Genomic DNA, 22,977 nt, shown 5'->3' with positions numbered 1-22,977 from the left:
ACAAAGCGTTTCTGTCTGGAACAAAGTCCGTCCATTGTTGACTGGCGGGGCACAGCTTCCACACACATGGAGTAGCTTTAACCCGTCACATTCAAATGATTGGATGGCTTCTCCCTCATTGATAAAATCGTACATTATTAGCCAAGACCACGGTGACGGTGGGTTGAGTATTCAAAACGTGGTGATGGTTTCAAGCATTTAGTAAAGGAAAACATTTTTAATAACAATGAAAAGGGTCATCATAAATATTAATTTATTTTAAATAAATACTCATATGCCAAAAGCACAATCACATCAAACATAAGCTGTAATGTTACATGAACATGTATAGTTTATAGCTAATATTACATTCCACAACACTAATAAGGGCACCATTAATAATGGGATATTGAATTATTTCACATGTGCATGTTAAACAGACCTGTTAAAAAGTGCATACAGATATATATATATATATATATTTTTAATTGTGCATATTTGGGGGCGGTGGTTGCGAAGTCGATAGGGACTTGGCTTGGCAACTGGAAGGTCACCAGTTCAAGTCCCGGCAAGACCAAGTTCTACCGAGGTGTCCCTGAGCAAGGCACCGTTCCCCACACTGCTCCCCGGGCGCCGTTCAAAATGGCAGCACACTGCTCCTAACACTGGGATGGGTCAAAGGCAGAGAAACAATTTCCCCACGAGGGATTAATAAAAGTCCATCTATTTGTTCTGTGTGTCTATCTCAACAAGTCGTCAAAAACATTATACATTATTTAAGTGAGATATGTTCTCAATTGTTCACATTGATTTGTCTTCAGTAAATGAATATTAGGAAATAGACAAGACAGTGAAGACATATTGTGATACAAAAACGTTGGCAAATGTGACGAGGCTTCCCTGTTCCTTTGGAGGTTGTCTTATAAACTTGAAACATTCCTTATACAAAATATGTTTGTTCAGTCAACTTCAAAGCTAAGTTGTACTACTGATCAGTAGATATTAACTTAATAGAATTTGTCTAAATAGCTGGCTTTGTAACAGTGAGTTCAGCACATGTTACTGGATGGATATCCTCGTGGATTCATCTTCCTATTATACACACATGCATTTCCAAACATTTGGACTACCTATGTTGCAAATGTATTATCTCTTCAATTTACACACGGCATCTATTGCACGTCTGTCCGTCCTGGGAGAGGGATCCCTCCTCTGTTGCTCTCCCTGAGGTTTCTCCCATGTTTCCCTTTAAACTGGGTTTTCTTCGGAAGTTTTTCCTTGTACGATGTGAGGGTCTAAGGACAGAGGGTGTCGTATTGTCATACTGATATTCTGTACACACTGTGAAGTCCACTGAGACAAATGTAACATTTGTGATATTGGGCTATATAAATAAACATTGATTGATTGATTGATGTTATACATTTTACAGAAAAATGCCTAAGACAAAAATGTAGGAAACCCCTTTTTTGCAGTGCTGATAGATAGAAAATAGAGTTGAGGCATAAAGATATGACAACAGTTTCATTTACACTTATGAAATGTATAGATTTGGAAACTCATTACTGAGGTAATAAATCAAGTGTGAAGTCATTTCTCATAGACTTCTATATAACCAGACTGCTTTTTTAACTAGTCGCCCCCTGCTGGTCATTATAAAGAATGCAGATGTAAGGCAATGCAATGTCTTCACCTTCCGGACCCGGTCTGCACACATTTTCTGTGCATTTCACTCAAAATCACCTAATAGTTGTGTTAAAAGGAGAAAAAAAGGCTCACTAAATTCAATAGGCTCCATTTTCTACAAACCATGAATATTTGCACCATATTGAGCAGCCATTTAACTAAAAGTAGTTGAAATATCAGTCTGGCCAAAAGTGGTGAACAAAGTTGCAGACTGACATTTTCCTGGTGCTAACGTGGCTAAAACGACCTTTGAGTTGAAGCAACACATTTGAGGTCTTGAACAAATGTAATCAGTACATCAGGGTGGTTGTTTGTTTGTATGTCCATCTGTGCACAGGTTACGCATCTTTGTAGACATACCCTATACTGTACCTACTCACACCCATCTCTGCTTCATCTCCCAGGCCCTCTCATTCATCCAGTCCTTAGTTTTTCTAGCAGCTGAACGCTCCGCCCCGAGCACCAAACAGAGCTGCGCCAGTTTGGGCCGGTTTCTCTCCAGGTAGTTGTGGGTGTCTCTCCGCAGCTGGTCCAAGGCTTGAGGCCGGCTCTCATCCAGGGACACCATAGCACTCAACATGGGGTTGAAGCGGAAGTACACGTCTGGAGCTAGCAGATCGTCCAATAGGGTGTGGACCCCCTCGGTGTCAGTAGCACTGCTGATCAGGTTGCTGATTTTGGCCCTCAGGCTGGTGGAGGTGGCCGGTCCCCTCTTGACATTATCAAAGCGGCCAGTGCCAAGGGACAGCACACATTGGAAGGGCTGGTTGGGCCACAATAGACGGCTCTCGTGGATAGCCAAGGCACAGGGGTTGTTCAGGATTATTCCTCCATCCTATGAATACATACAGAATCAAAAAGTGTACAGGACAAGTTTCCAAAATGGGCATAGCTCCCAATTAAAGGTCCCATGTCATGGCCATTTCTACTGATCATAATTCCATTGTTGAGGTATACTAAAATAAATGTATATTGTGCAATTTGTGTGTGCCCAGGCTGAGTTCCACGGTGTTTTGCTGTCTCGCCGACCCCACACCAGTGAGCCAGCTCACAGTGTCCCGCTCCTCGCAGCAGCGAGCCTCGCAACGTCCCGCCGAGTGTGTGTGTGTGTGAGGAAGTCCGCGGATTGGTCCAAATGTAACGGCTCCACGGACGTAACAATACCCGAAATACGTCACTATACCCAAGAAGTAAACAATGGAAAAAGAGAAATCCCCAACGAGGCGTTCTGGGGCAGCATAGACAGGTCTTTTCTGTGTTACGGCCCGTCCACACTACAGCGTCGACAGCTTCAATCTGCCCATTCACTTTGAATGGGGTGACGTCACGTTGCCTCGCTTTTTCGCCGAACTGAATTGTGGGTAGCATAGCGGTCCGTCTCCGCCGTCTCCGCCGTCAGAAGTTGAACGCCGGAGTAGCCAGCGCCAGCCAATCAAATCCCGTTTCAGAAAATCTGACAGCTCAAGCCGTAGCCAATCAAACCGCGTCTAAGCTGGGAGAGATATCCTGCCGTTTATTTCTATATTTCAAAAAAAGATGGAGGAGAAACTAATTATCGCCGTAGCAAATCACCCGGTTTTGTATGACCAGACCCTCTTCACCTACCGGGATACAAACCGGAGGAACCAGGCATGGAGGGAGGTGGCAGAGACAGTGGGGGAAACTGGTAGGTTTTTGCTTTGTATGTCGGGGGCGGGAGATTCATGTGATTGGTTGTTGGTCGCGTTGCTTGAATAAAATCCCCAAGCTTCAGACACGCCCAGCTCCAAGCTTTTTTTGAAGCTGTAGTGTGGACGCTCCGTTAGAGTTGTACTCGCTACAGGGTGTACTTTGAAGGTTTGTAACTCTGCAGACCGTTTAAATGCATAAAAACCTTCATAACACACAAGGGGACGGGTAATAACCAGAAAAGCATGACATGGGACCTTTAACATCAAATGAGGTTAAGGATCTTAAATGATGCATGTACTTGAAGCTTGCATTGAAACAGATACCAAAGAACAATGTAATGATGCTAGGAAAAATATTGTTGTTTAAAAGTGAAAGAGGGTTCTGCCCCCCACCCTACCTAAAGTATTTGTTTCCCTTATCACACATTTACCACAAATATTCTCTATCGTTAGTTGTATCATTTTGAGACTTTCACGGAAATCCTGAACAAAATAATGCAGAACTACAACAGTTTCCTACCTGGTGAATGTCACTTTGTAAAGGGAACTCCTGGAAGTATCCTGGGGCAGCTGATGAAGCTCTCACTGCCTCCCACATCTGGCAGGCTGAGCCTCCTGCATAGCGGCTGAGAGAGCCTGGTTTGTGATTGTAGTTGCGGAAGATGAAGGCCTTCGGACTTGTACCCCAGTTTACCACTGCACTGACTGCTGAAACCTGAAAATGCCAATAATATAATCTGTAAAAATGAAATCTAAATTTGTGCGAACTGCAACTTTAAGCAAAACAAATCCTGTTAAATGTTTTCTGTAACTCACAGTAGTGGGCTTTGCTTTAGCATTTTAGGCAACATTAATCCAGCATTAAATCATCAGTGCTTTCATGGTACATTTGTAAAACTGAATCAAATCCACCACCATGGTGATTGCATTGTCTTACCTTGGGACTCAACTCATCTCTGGCCGTTTCGATAAGTATTCTCGTTCCCATCTTTTCTCTAATCAGGATACAAACAGAGCATTCAGACATGGTTGTGTTCTCTTTTTAATATGTTGATAATTTACTTAAATCACTGCAGTGTTTATGTTATTAACATATATTCATTGAATACCGTAGTATTTTCTCCCAGGTCTCAGTGTTGTAATAAGAGTGACTCCATCCCATCTTCACGGTGCCAACAAGCGGGTTCTGCCGAAACACTTCAGAGCCAAAACGTTGGTACATTTCAGAACACTCCTCCAGAGAGAAATGAGCCAGACCCAGCATGAAGGCCAGAACAGCACCTTAGGTAAAGACATGCGGAGAACACCAGTGAGATACACGCTGAAGAACTGAGATGTTGTAAGAATAGCATAATGTTGGTATTTCTGATGTTTGTTACCTGTGCTCACTCCACAGATGTAGTCAAACAGTTCGTGGATCTTCCTGCCTGTCTCAGCCTCCAGTATCTTTAATACCTGCAAAGGCACCACACCTCTAGAAAAAGACAAAATATGACATGTATCATATAAAGATTATAATGAGTTGAAAAGGTAGAGTATGTATAAAAGTACAAGATCGAGACCATCTTAAAGAGTGCTCTGGGTTATAATAAAACAATTAATTGATTAATCGATACGAGACAAAAATATATTTCATACATATATCACTGTTTGTTAGATGAAACACAATTTGAAGACTTGATGGACATTTTGTTATTATTTTATGGTGTTTTTTGGACATAAAAATAATTACTCCAGCCTATTATTGAGAAGTACACTAAGGGATTTCTAGATACTGAAAATAATCACACATTGCTGTTCTGGTGCTGATCACTCTGTCATGTGACAGGGCCCTCATTCATTAGAAATCTTTCATTTGTTTTACCTTGTGCCACCACCATCAATTGAGAGCACTCTGATGCCACGACCTTTGACTGGATCCATGAAGCCGATTAGCGCCATGCTTTCTCTCAAGGCGCTCTGAAGCTCTTCATTATCTCTGAAGGTCCGTCTTTTCCTCAACAATGTGACTGCAATGTTCTCCTGTAAAACGGACACACACCTTGTGAATTTACTGAGGTCAAACTATGATTGTTAAACATTTGTAAATGTGATTTATTTACTTCCAACACACCTGCCACATTACAGCTTTGCATGATGGGTAACAGATGAGGTGTTCATTGAGTGCGGTCAAGCAGGCAGTCAGATCTTCTGGGGATGAAGTCTGGGTCAGAGTGCCAATAAACCTTCGTGCCATTTCCTCTGCCTTCCTCCGACTCAGGACAAACTGAGAACATGCAACCAGAGATTAAACTCAAGTACATGCAAACATGTTTGGTTTATTTGTAGCTTCTGTAACAGCACCAGCAAGGCATGTCAGAGCATGATATTTGAAACACAGTGTGCAGATTTTTAGACAACAATTCCTTTTTTCTATATGTTCAGTTTCTAACTGAAACATAACTAAACATGTCACCTCAACTTACCTTTTGATTCATCATTGGCTGCGGTGAAGTCATAGCAGGTCTGGGTTTACGAGTCTGAGTCAAAGAACCCAGAAAGTCAGGGATGGCACTTGTGGGATGTCGAAGGTAGTCTAAAAAGGATGCAGTCTTTGGTCTTTCAGATGTAGCAGAGCCAGGATCCAATGGCGTTATGAGATTACTTTCCATGTCCTCATCCTCACCCATTCTACTTTGACCAAAGAAAAACTGATTGATATAACTGCCTGTTTGGGAGTAGTTCTCTCCAAAGTTGGTGGTATTAGGGCTGCTGTGGAAAAGGCCTCCAGTTTCATCGATGGCAGGTTCGTCTGGCACCAGTTGTGACAAAGCACTTTGAGTTTGTGAGGTAGACCGTGCTGAAAAGGGTTCTTTATAAGTGCTTTTCTGCTGCACAGAAATCTGTTCTCTCCTATACAGATCATGGTCTTCTTTTCCAGCAACCTTGGCACCAAAATAAGTATTGATGTGTCTTGCATAGTGTTGGTAGCTCTCCTCCCAGCTGCTGGAGACACTGGTTGGTTCCACTGTTGCTTGATTAGTACCTGATTGGACTTGAGGAATTTCAGCTTCCTTAGACTCTTTCATGGAAGGGTTTTGCATTTGTCTCTTGTTCAGCCTCCTGTTTTTCCTAGTGGAAGACAAGGTTTCCAAATTGTCCTGCGTTTGAGCTTTTGCAGGAAATACTGAGTTAATGTGACAAGCAACGTAACTGTAGCTCTCACCAAATTTGGTTGCCAAAGAGCTGATGTGAAATAGTTGCAGTCCAGAGTAGTCCTGTGTGGAAGGATTTGTTCCTGAGCTTTCCTGTGTGTCTGTGCTTTCTATGGGCTGCGTTGTGTCTTTGCCCTCCGATATATTTCGCTCTCTGGCCGCCCGTTGACTTATACTACGCCTCTGTGATCTGCCAAGATGATCTGGAGTAATGGCAACAAGGCTGTCATTTTCAGCCAAAGGTTCAACATCCTTTCGCTTGAAATAAATGTTAATGTGTCTGGACAATCTTTTAAATGATTGATCAAAACGTCCTCCCAGTGAACTCAAAAGAAAACTCTTCTGATTCTCTTCCAGGATCCCAATTGGAGCTTCAGGTTTAAATGTATTCCTATTGGAAGATGAGTAAAAACGCACAACCTGGAGATGATTAAGTTCTTTGTTAAAATCTCTGAGGAAGTTGTTAGAGGCAGAGCTTGTATCACTGTGGATCACATTTTTTAAAGTAGTTCTTTTTGTGAATCTTGATGGATGCGGATGTGTCAGCAGTGAATATCTGTGTAGGTCAAGGCCGGGCGGTGTCCTAGCGAGACAATGGTACTTTCTAAGAAGGCTCATTCGGTACCTACTTTTGCAGTATGATCTCAAAGTCTTGTTCACAGAACTCAAACACAAGTTGGTGCCGAGGTAGCGACCCATGTTTGACCTGATGTGGTGCCCAGCAATCAATCAAATGTCACTCTTGAGCTTGCATTCATTTATGTTTTAGCATCGTCTTTAACGGGAATCTAGGGAAAAACACAAAACAGAAGCATTAGAAAAAGTCTACAGCCATAATAGCAGCTCCATAACACTATATTCCCAAAGTAATCCTTTGAACATCTGCTAATGTCAGTATTCTAACAAGCTCTATTACAATAACAATGACAATGTAGCATGTTGATTTTCAGAAGGATTAATGTTTTCCATGTTCACAATCTCAGTTAAGCCTGTAAGCATGCTAACATTTGCTAATTAGCATTAAACAAAGTCCCGCTGAGGCTGATAATTGAAATTTAATGTGTTGGTCGTTAATAACAAATCTAGGAATAAATTCCATTCATCCTTAGGGGAACATACATTCCTGAATATTTTATGATCCAAACATTGCAGAGACAGTTCAATAACAATAACAAATGTCTTCTTGCTGGTGGCACTAAATTAAAGTTTGGGGATCACTTAAGTCAAGTTATGCATTCTCCATGTAAAACTACATGCACGATAACTTACATCCAATAATGTATAAAGAACATGATATTTCAACAAATGAATGAGCTTGTAAAAGCACACACTTCAGATAATAACATTGGTAATTGTTTTATCGATATCTCCTCTTTTAGGAGCAAAAGTCACTTGTAACGGTGTGTGTTTTCAGGGTGAGCTGATTGTCTACAAACATTATGTTACACTATAACCTTGCACCTGCAGCTTTTTCTTAGAACTGTGTCCCATTATAAATGTAACATGAAACCTAAGAGCAAATATATCAGTGAACATGACATGTAAACAACTCTCTCCCTTCTGCCCATTGATGTCTGATATGGAAATGTAAGAACATAGATAAACGATCAGTATATGAGTGAACACCATGACTATAAAATAAAGTGCATTAAATACAAGTTTGATGGTGCCTTCACAAATAGAAACAGCTTGGCAATGCACATACAACTATATTGTTTCCACTTACAGTAGGTAGGTTAAGGTCATGAACCAAAGTAGCTTAGCGACTCTAACCTTGACAAGAAATGAAAGATAAAGGCTCACACTGAAGATTTACCTGAAATGGAACACCAAGTTCTTCTTTCTTCACATTCCTCTTGAAGCAAATCTATGTTTTTTCTAAATCCAGCGCACCACTTTTGACAAACAGTGAGAACCACGATGTCTTCTTTGTTTTGATTCTCATTGAAACCTTCTGCCGTGCCATGCTTTAATCCTATTGGTTGAACTGGGCTGGGGGGCGGACTAGCATGACCAATGAGCTGTTAGTCCGCACAGGCTTTATGTCACGTGCTGTCACTGTTGACTGCAAGCATGGAAGCACAGGGCTGACAGTTCAAGGGCTTTGATGTTATTGGCGTCTTACGTCACACCACACACCCCTTAGAGCTGGGTATAGGCCACAACATGTGATACAAAAGAATAACAAGTCTGTAGTGGTTTTTAATAAAATGCATAATGTTTTAGATTACAACCTAAAAAGTAGAGTTGAAACTATGGGTACTTCAATTTAGCTTACTGTGCTTTCCTAAAGCCGAATACTAAATCAGAAGTTATAAGTAGTTATAGCCATTCATTTGTAAATTAAGAATTACAACAACAAAATTACATTTCCATAACACTGTGTTAGCCCATGGATATTCTGCTTCCCCAACTGTAATAAGAACATAACTGTACCCTGCAGTTATTGTTGGACTAATATATATATGTATTTTATTATTATGTATGTTTCAATATCCTGTGCACAGTATACACATAATTATCCAGTGATGTGCAGCCTGTAAAACAAATTTGAGTCATTTAGATTGCCGTTGTGGAAAAGATAACGCAATGGAAAATGTATTTAAAGGTCACATGTCATTGCCATTTCCACTGATCATAATTCCATTGTTGAGGTCTACTAGAATAGATTTATACCGTGCAATTTTCCAAACTCACATTGGTTTCGCATACAGCATCTCTGTAAAGTATGTGTATTCACTCTCTCCACTAAACGGCTCGTTGCAGCTCTTGCCCCCCCTCCCTGTGAGCCCAGTGTGCTCCGATTGGTCGGGACGTTGTGAATCGCGCTGAGCTCCGTGGAGGTGTGATTTCCTTGTTTAGCGATACACAGCGAAACACAGCCAAACTCACCCTGAGCACACACAAAGTCACAGCCGAAGTAAAAACAATAAGTGTGGCTTGATATTGAGGAAGAAAAAGGTTGATCAACGCTGTGAGAATGGATCTGCAGAGAGAATTTCGCCGCGATCCCAACTGTGTTATCAGCCTGCAGCCAGGAGGAGAAATCAGCAGAGCTGCATGCACTGAGTGTGTGAGGAAGTCCGTGGATTGGTCAATTTGGACCAATCAGCGGGGGCTTAACGTAACGGCTCCGCGGACGTAACGTAACGGCTCCATGGATTGGTCCATTTCGTTCCGGGGACGACATGACATCATGATGTACCCGGAAGAATCAAATGGACAGCGACGTATCTCCAACGAGGCGTTTTGGGAGGTATTTTCTGTTTTAGAGTTGTACTCCCTACTCCCTACTCCCTAGGGTGACCAAAAACAATTTGTACCTGCTGTACCTCTTGCTGTAAGGATGTAAATGCCCCCGCTGTGGGACTAATAGAGGATTTCTGATCTGAACAACTTTTGAACTGGTCAAATGTTATCTGGACAATAAGCATGCCTGCCGCTTACCAAAATTCCTGAGAAACAATTTCACTCTTAGGGCTTTCATATATTATGACTGACAATGACATCTAGTGGCAGCTTCCTGACATTTCGGTTCTCTATCTGCTTGAAACCAACTGACCTAAGAGGCTGGGTGAAACAGAAAATCTCAATTTGCTTCAGCGATTTTTCTCTATTCTGTAGAAGAAAAATTCTCTCCACCGTCATGTTTTCTATGCTGTCAATATACCAATGTTCATTTTAGAAGATTGAGTTACAAAACGCAGAGTTTTGGAGGCTGAGAACACAAGTTTGAATAACTGATAGTTAGATTGTGTCAACCTTTCTTTAATATGCTATATTCTTTGTCATATTTCTCTGGATACAGATGCAATGCTTAACATAATAGCCTGTAGAACTATGTTTTTCCTTGTTGTTTTCAAATATAAACATCTATTACGGTTGTAAATTTGTAAATGTTTTCATCGTGGATGAATGTATGTTTAATTAAATGTACAGTGTTACAGGTCATATAATGTTGCATTGGCTTCACAACACACACTTTTGATAAAAAGGCACCCAATATTTCCCTTCATCAAAGAACAGTCTTAAACATTTACAGATAGGTTTGTGATACAATGATGGTTGAAGAGGACAAACCATATTGTATTTATCCAGTTCTTCTTTAGGATAAATTAAATATATAAATACACTTTATTTTTTCTGTGCTCAAGAGTCATTATCTTTTCTTCTCACAGCGTCCTGTTTGGCACTCCTCCCCACGTCCAGTCCACTTTAAGCGATTTCTGGCAAAGGCTTCATAGCAGATTTCCGCTAAGGGCCTCACAGGTGACCACATCAAGAAGCGACCCACCCAGCCTAAGCCCGATGCACTGTACATGACTGAAAACGCTGGGACTCCACGGTGAACCTGCCAAAACAAAAAAGGTTAGCCAGACGGCATAACACTAGATTTATACTAATCTGCAACAAAAAAGAAAGCTATTTGAACATAAGCTTACCTTGTCGTTCTCATCAATCACATGCATTTCCTCCATGGCCATCTCGTAGCTGACACCTTTGTATTTCCCTCCATCATAGTCTGGCAGGGAGATATCGATGAAATCTACTTTCTCAGGCCTGTTTGTCTGCATAAACGTAAGGAGCCAGATCTCTTTGACGCATAAGGGACATTGCCCATCATACAGCACCTGAAACAGAGTAGGCAATATATGACAACAGCGTTTATTGTTTTTAGTTTCAACCCAGAATACTTCTTTCATTCAAGTGTACATGAGAACTAATAATGAAGAACATAGATTTCCAGCTGGTAGAGGTTGAATTCCTTCTTTTGTAACTTACTGCTTTCAGGGAAAACCAATACTTTTGAAAAACGATATCACTATGTACCCAGTCCAGGTTCATAGTATGTACTACAAAGTGTTTTAGCCATCTTTGTTTTAGAAGGGATCCTATTACTGCTTGACAACCAATGCTATAAGGGGAACAATGAATCACTTGGAAAACTGTACACTCCCTGAACCCGACAGAACATTTAAACACAATAAGAGATAACAATAGATATATCACAAATACAAAAAAGTTATATTTTGCATTTCGCTAATCAGATGATAACTTTTACTAAGGACATAATCAAGAACACTAAAGGTAGGACACGTGTCTTTCCATCAGTAAAAAATTATGACGCATGACATGATAACAGGATTCTAGCCAAAATGATGAAAGCAGAGTATGACTCAGTAGGTCATCATTCAGGTTGGTAATTGTTTGAGTGAGTTATTAGAAAGCTGCGCTATATTTAGCATTATGTAACACTGCAACTTTATATTTCCACTTGTATTAACGAGTCACGGGTGTCACTTCTGACGTGTGTAGCTGGGTCTTGTATTTCTGATGACCCCTAAGGAACATGACATATCACTAAACTATTGCTGCTCAGCTAAAGTTAATACGGTTTCACGGGACAGGACGCGCTGCTGCTGGGCTCTGCACGCGCCGGTGCTCCAGATTACAACTTTTATAAAGGTGCTCAGATACTGAGGTGACGTTTGACTTTTGCTCAATTTATTTTGAACATGTCGTTTCCTCTGCTGGTGTTAAAGCTATATCAGGGTTCATACACTTTTTCACCAATGATTTTCAATGACTTTTTCCATGACTTCTCAATGACCTTTACCTCATTTTCCATGACCAAAAAAATTACCACTAAAAATGGTTTATTTTAACATGGAACAGGAAAATAAGGTCTGCATAGGAACAATGTTGTGCCTATCTAAAACAAATCAAATAGTAGGCTTACTAGCTTCTACACGGTGAAGCAACTGTAGTCAGGGATGCAAACTCATCAGGTATGAAAAAGGTGACAAGGATCCGAGCCTCCCGACCCCCCGGAATATCGGCTTTAAAATGAGGAATAACAGGATGTTAGCCGTCAGAACAACCTAAAGCAGCAGGTAATAATAACAGAAACGCCAAAGAGTCACATCTAATAGCAAATATATAAAAGCATTTATTTGAATTGTGTAGCAGTCAGTTTACAATTCTGGCAGCACTGTTGAGCATTTTGAAAATGTATTTTCATGCCCTGTGCAAGGCTTAGTCTTTTTTATCGTATCGCCACTGGTGTAAAGTAACTAAGTTCTAAACTCAACAAGTACTATACGTGGGGTACAATTTTGAGATACTTCTACTTTATTTAAGTATTTCAATGTTTTTGCTACTTTGTACTTCTACTCCTCTACAGTTCAGAGGTACATGGTCAGTGTGCGAAAAAAGTACACGTCCCACCGTCCGGGACGTGTTATTTACCATATCGGACAAGTAGATCTTTCAATTGACTTGTCCGGCGGACAAGTGGCGTTTTTCGCCCTCATGTATTGACAAATTATTGCTACATTCAGTTTACAAAGGCAGAAACTCATTCGCAATTATACGTATCCGCCATTGTTCGTTTAGAAGTGTTAGTTTCGGTTCTGCTGTCGATTCCTAAATGCAATCTCGCCGCTTTCTGGTACAGTTAGACGGGGGCGGGGCGGGAAGGGAAGGGAAGTGTAGCACAGTGGCCGGGAAGGAAGCAAAACCTCTGTTCGAGTAGGAACAAATAACAATTGTCCGGTACGGGGATTAATAAGAGTTGTGAGGACAGGAGGCGGACTGCAGCTCTCTCTATGCTCCGTATCAGCTGATCGCTGCACGGTGAATTATATATAAATTATCTATCCTCTCTCTCTCGCTCTCTCGCTCTCTCTACACACACACACACACACACACAACACACACACACACAACCACACACACACACACACACACACACACACACACACAACACACACACACACACACACACACACAACCACAACACACACACACCACACACACACACACCCACACACAAACACACACACACACACACACACAACACACACACACACACACACACACACACACACACACACACACACACACACACACAGCGGATCCGCTGCCCGTTTAACAGCCTCATCTTTGTTCAAACGTTCTTATGTTCTTTCTCTAACACGTAATGAAGGTTATTAAGCGTTTTAGCCCCTGTGTTGTTAATATTGACCGCCATTTCCTTATGAAGTGAAGCAGCCTCCCTGTCTGTGTCGTCCCTCGCGCTGTCCTCACATCCCCCGACCCCCAGACTCGGAGCAGGCGCAGGGATTGTCAGTATTGTTTATGAAGCAGGGTATAGAAAGTACATTATTGAAATGGAAAATACTATTTATTTACTTTTACAAACAGTGAGCAGCTGGGCAGCTGCAGCTGTGTATTGCAGGACCATGTGTAAGCGTTGCAAGCGTCTTGAGTTGTAGTAAGAGCGCTATAGCCTATAGGCTGTACATCAACTAAACAATGCAGAGATTATTTTTATATAATTGTATTCAATAACCGTAAGATATTCAACAGTATGAAGTGATTTGTAAATAGGAATACAGATTTGACTTAATGTTTTCATAAATATATTTTTCTCCCAGTTTGTCATGGGACTTATTTTGACCCTCTCAAAGAACCGGAATCGAGAACCAAAAATAACCGACACCGCTCACTTACGTTGAGCGGTGTCGTATAAACCGTGGGAAAATGTAAAATACGATGACGAAGAAGAAGATTCCAGTGGCCCCAATCTTTGGCCATTCTGGACAAGTGAAAAATGTATTCGGACAAGTAAATTGCCAAACTCACTTGTCCATGGACAAGTACTCTCTAAAAACGTTTTCTCACACTGATGGTGTACTTTTGCTCCACTACATGTATTTAATACCTTTAGTTACTTTACAGATGTGGATGAATGATGTGAAATATAATCAAGTGTTAGATCAGACTTTAGTTCCACCTGGAGTAAATCCACAAGCTACCCTGCAGTATACAAAGTCATTCAAACTAGCTGCACCTTTACGTACAGCTTATCTGCACGACTACTTTTACTGTTGCTACTTTCACTATATTTTGATGAGAATACTTTTCTACTTTTACTTGAGGAACATTTTGAATGCAGGACTTTTACTGTGATAGAGTATTCCTACACTCTCGTACTTCTACTTTTATTAAGTACAAGATCTGAGTATTTCTACTAAAGTACACGATCTGAGTACTTCTACTTTTACTCTAGCACAATATCTATACTATACCACCTCTGTTTATAGCCTATGAAAAAAACTATTAGAAAACGAAGGCTAAAGCTAACGTTAGCAGATAGTGACAATGTATGCTAGCTAGCTAGCTCAACGATTCCTTAAATAATATTGCGACAGAAAGACTTTTCAGTTCACATCACGCTCTGCCGCTCTGCTCTGAACACCTGAACGGCCCGTTCTAACAGCTGTTCACCAGCGGCTCAGTCTGTGCCACAGTGACTCCGCACAGTTAACGAACGCACCGTAGATAATGTAGCTGACCCTCATCCTGGAGCAGCAGAGTTCAGCCGACAGGCAGGAAGACTCGCGCACACGGCTCGCGCTTCATATATTAAAAACAACACCATGCGCGTTATGATGGCACTTAACAACTCACGACCGCAGATTATTTCGGCGATTAGATAAACAGTCAATTATATTTGATGCAACTTTAGTTACATTTCCATGACTTTTCCAAACTTTGGGAAAAATATTGTTTTCCATAACTTTCCAGGACCTGCGAATTTGCATTTTGAATTTTCATGACTTTTCCAGGTTTTCAATTGACCGTACAACCTGTATATGTATGGGCTAGATATGTCTCATAATTATTTGTGTGAACATAAAAATAATTTGTGTTGTAAATATGTGATTTGTAAATGTTAAAACACCATCCACAAATGCATTTAAAGATTTGCAAACTCACAAATCATTTGCAAATTGTGAAACGGATCTGCAAATACGCCAAATATTTTTACAAATTAAAAAACAGATCTTTAAATATCTCTTTAACATTTACAACTTTCGATAAGGCATTTGTGAATCCATTTTGTATTTGTCGACCCAAAAATGCGCTTGTGGGAGCTCACATTTCTGCTCGTAGATCTAAAATCTCCGCCTGCAGCTCACAGACAAAGTGAGAGAGAGAGATAGAGAGAGGGGGGGGGGGGCGGGCGGAGATTGTTGTTAGCTTCTGGTGCGCTAACGGATTATAAGAAGCTGTTTCTACAATAATGTGGAGGGATAGTTATGTCTGACCTTTATAATTATTAGGATAAATAAAAACAGGTTTGAATTATTCCAATGTATACTATAGGACAGTAACCAAAAATATTGTTTTAACAATTGGAGATTTAAAAATATGCAATAAATAAATAAATGTTAACTGGTAATATAAGATATAAATGACCACACAAATAAAATAAGTAGGCCTACCTTTATTTGTTATTGGCTATGTAGGTTATTGGAAATGTCCACATACTTATTTGATTAATAAAATGCAAACCAATCTTTTTCATATGGGTGTTTAGAGTATACCCCCGAGATCTAGTCTCTAGTAATTGGGGGCTCAAAGTGTACCAGATTTGAAGCATTTACTTTAAAATGTTAAAATAAATCTTCCCCCAGGACCACCACCTAGAGTATGTGAAGTCCACTCCCCAATTAAAACATGTTCATGCAATACTAAATACATTTGAAGCCATTTTATATAAGCTGTCCACCATGTCAATACGTTTCTCTTTTTGTAGTGCATTGGTCTTTTGTAGAGGTTTTTCATTGCCAGCTAAAATATTGCCGAGGGCAGCAAATTGGTCAGAACCGGCCCTGGTGTCATTCCCACAGCACCCCCCCATTTGACACATGTTGCCACGGCTATGAGCACTGATGGCTTAAGCTCTTATAACAGAAGACCCTTCATTCATTAATGCTTGTGTTTTTTCTGTACAGTAATATAATAACAAAGAGAGAAGCTTACCTTGACACCTGCAGGCTTAGAGCTGAAGGTGCGATGCTGAATTCTGCAGAGTGCAGGAGCCACTCTTACTGTTGAGTTTAAATAACTTGGTAATCTGGTTAAACATGCTCTCATCGGGGAACCATGTGCAAACACACGGAACCTACCAAACCACATCATCGAACTTGCTTTGACAACTACTGGCTGCTATCTCTAGCTAACAATAGCTAATATAGCCAACTATGCATGTGTTACACAACAAGCAATTGTGCAACAGAGGTCAAACGCTGATGTTGTTCAGAACAAACGCTCATACTGTAAGTATATTTCACTTCCTCACATTTACCTATTTGGTGAGAGAAAGTTAAATGTAATCCAAAATGTTAATCAATGTTGGGAGAGCAGCAGCAGACCATGCAGCAGACCAGGGTGTTTATGTCTGAAGAGGCGTGGTCAGTTCTACGTCACTTCTGGGTATTAATCTGCTGCGAGAGGTCCCACTCTGCTGCTTTTTCCTAAGCCATGTCAGTGGAACAAAGGTGAACTCCTACCCAAAAACAATTACTCACAGGAGATATTGTTTATTGGCTAATTGAAGATATATAAAATAAAGGGGCATCTGTTTATTAGCTTGTGATGTATGAGAATGTCCTTATTTGCCAAATAGACACTTATTTTCGTCATTCTACTTCTGAATACACTGAAACAGGACAGTGGGGCTTTCTTTATATATACTTGGCTAAATGGGTGTCTAATGTAACATCTAATTCAATATGAGCACATTATCATTTTAATTAATACACAAGACAGCTTATTTTGTTAGTATTCAACGACCACAAGTCCCACAAGGCTCTGACGACACATCTGTTGCTGAGGCTCAAGGGAGTTATGTTGTTTTTGAATGCTAAGAAAATAACTTTTTACTCCAGGAGGGTTATTGCTTTTTCCATGTATGGTCAGTCTTATTTGTCATGCATGTGCACGTGATGAGATCAGAGGCCTTAAAGCAGGGTCTTTCAGAGGCAGCCACAGCCTTGTACAAGAACAATAGCCTGGCCAACACAGTGTTACGGAACGAGCAGCAGAGGTGAGCTCTTGTGAAACGTAGAACATTTTAGAAACTGCATCATGTGAGCAACAGCTTTTCAAATGTGCATTTCTTTTTTACTTGTTTCTGTATTAACTTCTTTTACCCATTTCCACTATTCAGCAGTCGGACCAAACATGCCTCCTGCAGCAAAAAGCAAACTGGGCTACACACCACCAGATGGAGGCTGGGGATGGGTCGTTGTCTTTGGCGCTTTCATCTCCATTGGATTCTCCTATGCCTTTCCAAAGTCCCTCACCATCTACTTTAAGGAGATCCAGGAATATTTCTCAGTTTCCTACAGTGAGATTGCCTGGCTGTCCTCAGTCATGCTCGCTTCTATGTATGCAGGAGGTCAGTTGCAATCATATACCTCTTTAAAAATGTAAATTGACATTGCTGGTAATTTATTAAACCATACAGATAATGCGTTAGTGCTGTACAACTTAAGTAAATAAGTTTCCAAGGAATAACAAATGTCTCCCCTCTACAGGACCTGTGAGCAGTGTACTTGTGAACCGCTATGGCAGCAGACCGGTGGTTATGGTCGGTGGGATCCTGGTCAGCACTGGCATGATCCTTGCGTCTTTTGGCAAAACTATCATGCATCTGTACCTTTGCGTTGGATTAATTGGAGGTACGTTTTGTTTTCGTTTGACTAATTCATGATGATAAATAAGCTGTTGATTTAGATTTTTAGGAATTTTACTAGAGGTTTCTGCTGTCCTCTGATGTTTGCTTTGTGTTGGCCTATTATCACCGGCTGACACAGGAGGATGCAAGAGTTGTATGAGTGTCAGGGTCAGTCCAGTTTTGGGCATTACAATATGACCTTGTCTTTAAAAAAAAAAAATCTAAATCATGTAGAAAATCCTCACGTGCCTGCATGTACGCCTTAACACATGATCCTGCTAATACTAGCAAGTAAACAAACTTTGCAGACTTAAAACCCTAATCTCATTGAGATGATCCTCCAACTGTGACGCAAATCTTGGGTGGATTGCATGCATAAAAAGGTAAACCACTACAAAGGACATACAGGCAAATAATGATTGTTGCATAACTGATTAATCTGCAAATAACTTTCTATTTAATAATTAATTATGTAAAAAATATATTGAAAAAGTCCCTAAATCCAACGTTAAATCTTCAAATAGTTGTTTCAGAAAATATTTGGCATTTTACTTTTCTTTAATAGTTACTTAAACTTCTAATAGATTATCAAAACCTATACCAATACATCATTTGACAATTCAATTAATCAACTTATCAGGTCAGCTCTAAACAATTTTGTTTGCATTTACCAAAGTAATTGTGTAGTTTTGTCTCAGAAAAGCCTTTACTGTAACTATTTAATAATATAATTGATTTATATGATTTATCTTGATTGGACATTCTTTATGTTTATTCTTTATGTTTTTTAAACGGCACATTATTTCAAATAATATTCAATAACTACGATGTATTTAGATTAGCTAAATGTGAACCCCTCAAGGTAGACATGATGGTTTTATGATGCAGTTTTTAAGATGTTGTTTATACTTTACATTCAATCTGAATTCCTCTAGAAAAGAAGTAACACAGTAACAAATAGCTTTGATAGAGTTGCTGCTGATACAAAAAACGTAAGTTATTTATGTAGGTGTTCAATGTTTGTCTTTACATTTGATTCTATTGTATTATTTCAATAGGTGTTGGCCTCGCCTTCAACCTACAGCCATCGCTGACAATCATAGGAACCTACTTCCAGATCAAAAGACCTCTGGCCAACGGGCTCGCCATGACAGGAAGTCCCGTTGTTCTGTTCACTCTGGCACCTCTAAATCAGTGGCTGTTTGATAATTTTGGGTGGAGAGGAAGCTTTCTCATCCTAGGAGGCATTGTTTTGCACTGTTGTATAGCTGGGGCTTTGATGAGACCAGTCAATAAACATGCCCAACCCAAACCCAAGGCTGAACCAGCGGGGTGCAATGGGGAAGCCGCTGAGAAAGTTGCTTCTTCAGAAGCAAATGCACAGTCAGACAAACTTCTGAGTAAAGAAAACGAAGATGATAGCCAGAGTCAAGGCTGTCTGGAAACGTTCATAGATCTCTCGCTTTTCAAACACCGGGGCTTCCTCATTTATCTCGTTGGTAATGTTGTCTTGTTTTTTGGGTTTTTCGCGCCTGTGGTCTTTCTAGCTCCATATGCCAAACATCAAGGGATCGATGAATATTCAGCAGCTTTCTTACTCTCTATTTTCGCTCTAACGGACATGTTCATCAGACCGATTACTGGCATCCTTGGCAACACCAAGTGGGTTCGGCCACGGATTCAATACTTTTTCAGTTTTGCCGTTTTTTACAACGGTGTGTGCCACCTTGTCTGCCCACTGTTACCTGGATATTCAGGTAAGGTTGTTTATGCAGTCTTCTTTGGCTTGGCGTTTGGGATGCTTTCTGCTCTGCTTTTTGAAGTTCTGATGGACCTGGTAGGAGCTCATCGCTTCTCCAGTGCAGTTGGACTTGTCACTATTATTGAGTGTGGACCGGTGCTTCTTGGACCACCATTATCAGGTTTGTAAACTATGGAGACAAATACGTTTAAAATTCAGATTATAAATCAATAAAAAAATAGGGATAACAAAAAATAAGTAACTTCAAAGTGTGCATCTTCTCTTTCAGGGGCTCTGGTTGATATTTATGGGGATTACAAATACATGTACTACGCGTGTGGAGTGTTTATGCTGGTGCCTGGCATATATTTCTTCATCATGCATTACTACAACTACAAGAAACTGGACGAGGAGCTCAAGCAGGATGTGGCTGCGGAGCTGAGGACTTGTGAAGAGGCAGTACAACTCAAAATGATTCGGGATGGGAAAACAAAGCATGAAACAGATGGATGAAAATGCTGAGTGTGATTTTATTTTAGTGGATGTAGAAAGATAACACCTTGCAGGCTTTACAGCAGGAAATGCAGTATATGGGGTATTATTGATAACAATTATTTTTCTCTATTTTTGATGAGGTTGTTGGAGTCTTCGGACCTTTTCAACACAGCTCAGCATATAGCATTTTAGTGGTTATATCAAGTGCCAACTGTACATTTAATGGCTTTTGTTCATAAATCACAGAAATGCTGCAGTCCCTTCCAATGCAATTATAATAATGGCTCCATAAACAAAGTACTTTTCCAAAGGGACAGATAAAATAAAAAGGAGTAAAACCTAACAACACAGAGCCATATCAACACTGTCTATCGTCATCTTACTACCACTAGATGGCACTGGACACTACCATATGAGAACTCAAGGTGCAGCACCTCTCTGCTATTAAACTGCATTAAATTACAATTAAACATCAGGGATGATCATGTAAGCGTTAGATCTTTACAGCTTTGCTTTCCAAGTCTGGGTTGCGACACTCCCATGGGCTGGCTGCTGTTATGAATGGGTCGCCAAGGGCAAAGCAATTAAAGTATGAGACAATTCAATTTATGTGGTTAAGTCTACTCACTATCTCTCTTACAAAACCTTCCCTATAATACCCCTTTGCTGTCCTTAAGTTTAACTCCCACTTTTGATAATTCCTCAAGTTTTAATGGACAGTAAAATATGTTTTCAGTGCCCTGGGGATCTGGAAAGTTGTTTTACTTCTGCATCACTTTAGTACAGACATACACATTCAGTGTGAGGTTATGAAAATGTTTAAGCATCTAACTTTCCAACAAGTCTTGGGAACAGTGTGCGCAGTTATTAAAATAGGTTGTTTTTTTAAAAAACAAAACATTTGCACGTGCCGGTGAAGAACTGAATGTTTTTATCTACCCTTACTGATGAAGAGCAGAGAAAGACAAGTGGAACACAGGCACATTCATCTAGCCAAAGGCCGAGTTTACAAATATTTCAGTATTTTTAAAGTGATGCTTTTAGCTGTTTCTGTGCAGATACATATTTAGCTTATGTGTGTTGTGAAGGACTATTAAAACAAAATCAAATATTCTGCCTCATCCATGACGTCGTTGAGAAAATATCTGACGGCTGAGAAACATCCGATGTGCGATCCTACATCAGGTCGCATCATCCCACCACAGGTCAGACTTTATATTCTAACACACTGCATGATTTCAGAACCTTAGAGCCAGGCCTTGAGCACCTGCAATAAAAGATACAAAGTGGAGCTATTCAGGGTAAGAACAATGCCATTATTAGAGATGTATGCTTAAATGATCCATTCTTATCATGTCCCTGCAAGGTGCATATTGACTTCCTTCTCAAATGGACGAAAATTGCTTAAGTGAGGTAATCAATACGTTATTTATAACCTTAATAACATTATCTGAAAATCAGATAAACTGTGCAAGTTCATGGCTTATGCTTGGGTGGTCTGTTCTTTTGATATTGGTTTCATTTCAATCAACTGAAATATATTACTGTTGGGTAATTCACCCAAAGTGGTTATTTTGATTCAGTTTTAGACACAACAAGGTCAAGTTTGACCTTAAAACCGCCACAAATGCATCTTATGTTTAGTTGTAAATACATCAAGTGCCATAATGAAGGAAGTGTGCACATCTTCAATTAAAGTACCACGACACGCTGTACAAAAGTGCCATTACAAGTATAAGTACTGCATTCAAAATGTAACTTGTGTAAAAGTATATACTTAATATCAGCAAATGTACCTAATGTATCCAAAGCACTTATTGCTGAGAAATAGCCCTTATCTAATGAGATATTATATGCTGTATATGTTATTAAGTATATTGCTGTATTAATATTACTCATGCATTATTGTGTAAGTTTCATTGTATGGCAGCAAATCCTGATTATTTTCGTTATGGATTTATTGTGTTTTTTTTTCTTTCCATCAGTCCATCTTCTAGTGTGTGGTTTGTGGGACAATAGCGGAAAATGGCAATCACAATTACCCAGAGTTCAAAGTGACATTAAAAAAAGTACTGTTTTGGCTGAACTTTTTACAATAAACACTATTTGTAAACTTCAGGATGTGACATGTTTCTTTCCTATGAAGAAGGTATAGCTGTCAGATAAATGAAGTGCAGTAAAAAGTACAATAATACCCTATAACATGTGGTGGTTTAAAGGTATACATAATTATAAAATGGGAATAAACTTACAGACACTTCAAATGTGTACTCAATAACAGAAATTAAGTAGATGTACACAGTAAATTAGTAACTTTGTGCATACAATACTAAAAACTGCAAAGTATATATAATATTAACAACAAATACAAATGTAGTTTAAAAAGAGAGTAATGCATTTTGCGACTAAACCATCATTTAGTGTAAGGAAATGCCCATTATTTATCGTCTTTTATTGGAATCAACGTGATTATTCAGATAAGTGACAAAATGTAATCTTTGTCATCCAATAGAAAATATCAATCAGTGAACTCAAAGTGAGATAGTGAAGACCTCCAATTAGTGGCACTTCCCTTAAACTCTGTATCATTCTCACTGCACAGCTTGAGCATAATCACTGTGATGAACTGTGACTGATGTGAGTAAATCTGACTTTAATTGGGACCAGGAAGATTAAATC

At 39.9% G+C, this 22,977-nt stretch overlaps 3 protein-coding genes across 5 annotated transcripts; 1 reads left to right on the top strand and 2 right to left on the bottom strand.

The window, feature by feature from the left end:
• Window positions 1-229: 229 nt before the first annotated feature.
• LOC117448965 (calcium-independent phospholipase A2-gamma-like) lies at window positions 230-8,509 on the bottom strand. 2 transcript variants are annotated; one of them, XM_071203734.1, is made up of 10 exons: window positions 8,346-8,508; window positions 7,159-7,317; window positions 5,801-6,005; window positions 5,449-5,601; window positions 5,200-5,357; window positions 4,715-4,809; window positions 4,445-4,616; window positions 4,273-4,330; window positions 3,856-4,050; window positions 230-2,500 (listed from the first exon to the last, which is right to left on the bottom strand). In XM_071203734.1, the coding sequence occupies exons 3-10, from the start codon at window positions 6,002-6,004 to the stop codon at window positions 2,042-2,044; spliced, it is 1,494 nt and encodes a 497-aa protein (XP_071059835.1). In that variant the 5' UTR covers window position 6,005; window positions 7,159-7,317; window positions 8,346-8,508; the 3' UTR covers window positions 230-2,041. The 2 variants fall into 2 exon arrangements, with proteins under 2 accessions (XP_071059835.1, XP_033942149.1); XM_034086258.2 differs by having other exon boundaries at window positions 5,801-7,317; window positions 8,346-8,509.
• A 1,902-nt stretch (window positions 8,510-10,411) lies between these two features.
• On the bottom strand, window positions 10,412-16,800 carry LOC117449448 (uncharacterized). The gene is made up of 3 exons (XM_034087144.2): window positions 16,364-16,800; window positions 10,972-11,160; window positions 10,412-10,880 (listed from the first exon to the last, which is right to left on the bottom strand). The coding sequence occupies exons 1-3, from the start codon at window positions 16,520-16,522 to the stop codon at window positions 10,689-10,691; spliced, it is 540 nt and encodes a 179-aa protein (XP_033943035.1). The 5' UTR covers window positions 16,523-16,800; the 3' UTR covers window positions 10,412-10,688.
• On the top strand, window positions 13,078-22,416 carry LOC117449447 (monocarboxylate transporter 2-like). Of its 2 annotated transcripts, none has more exons than XM_034087142.2 (5): window positions 13,078-13,165; window positions 17,553-17,783; window positions 17,923-18,066; window positions 19,121-19,984; window positions 20,093-22,416. In XM_034087142.2, the coding sequence occupies exons 2-5, from the start codon at window positions 17,567-17,569 to the stop codon at window positions 20,314-20,316; spliced, it is 1,449 nt and encodes a 482-aa protein (XP_033943033.1). In that variant the 5' UTR covers window positions 13,078-13,165; window positions 17,553-17,566; the 3' UTR covers window positions 20,317-22,416. The 2 variants fall into 2 exon arrangements, with proteins under 2 accessions (XP_033943033.1, XP_033943030.1); XM_034087139.2 differs by lacking the exon at window positions 13,078-13,165 and adding an exon at window positions 17,157-17,429.
• The last annotated feature ends 561 nt before the right edge of the window (window positions 22,417-22,977 follow it).

This window comes from Pseudochaenichthys georgianus, chromosome 7, assembly GCF_902827115.2.
Source record: "Pseudochaenichthys georgianus chromosome 7, fPseGeo1.2, whole genome shotgun sequence".
NCBI lineage: Eukaryota > Metazoa > Chordata > Actinopteri > Perciformes > Channichthyidae > Pseudochaenichthys > Pseudochaenichthys georgianus.
This window is presented reverse-complemented; position numbering and strand designations above follow the sequence as displayed.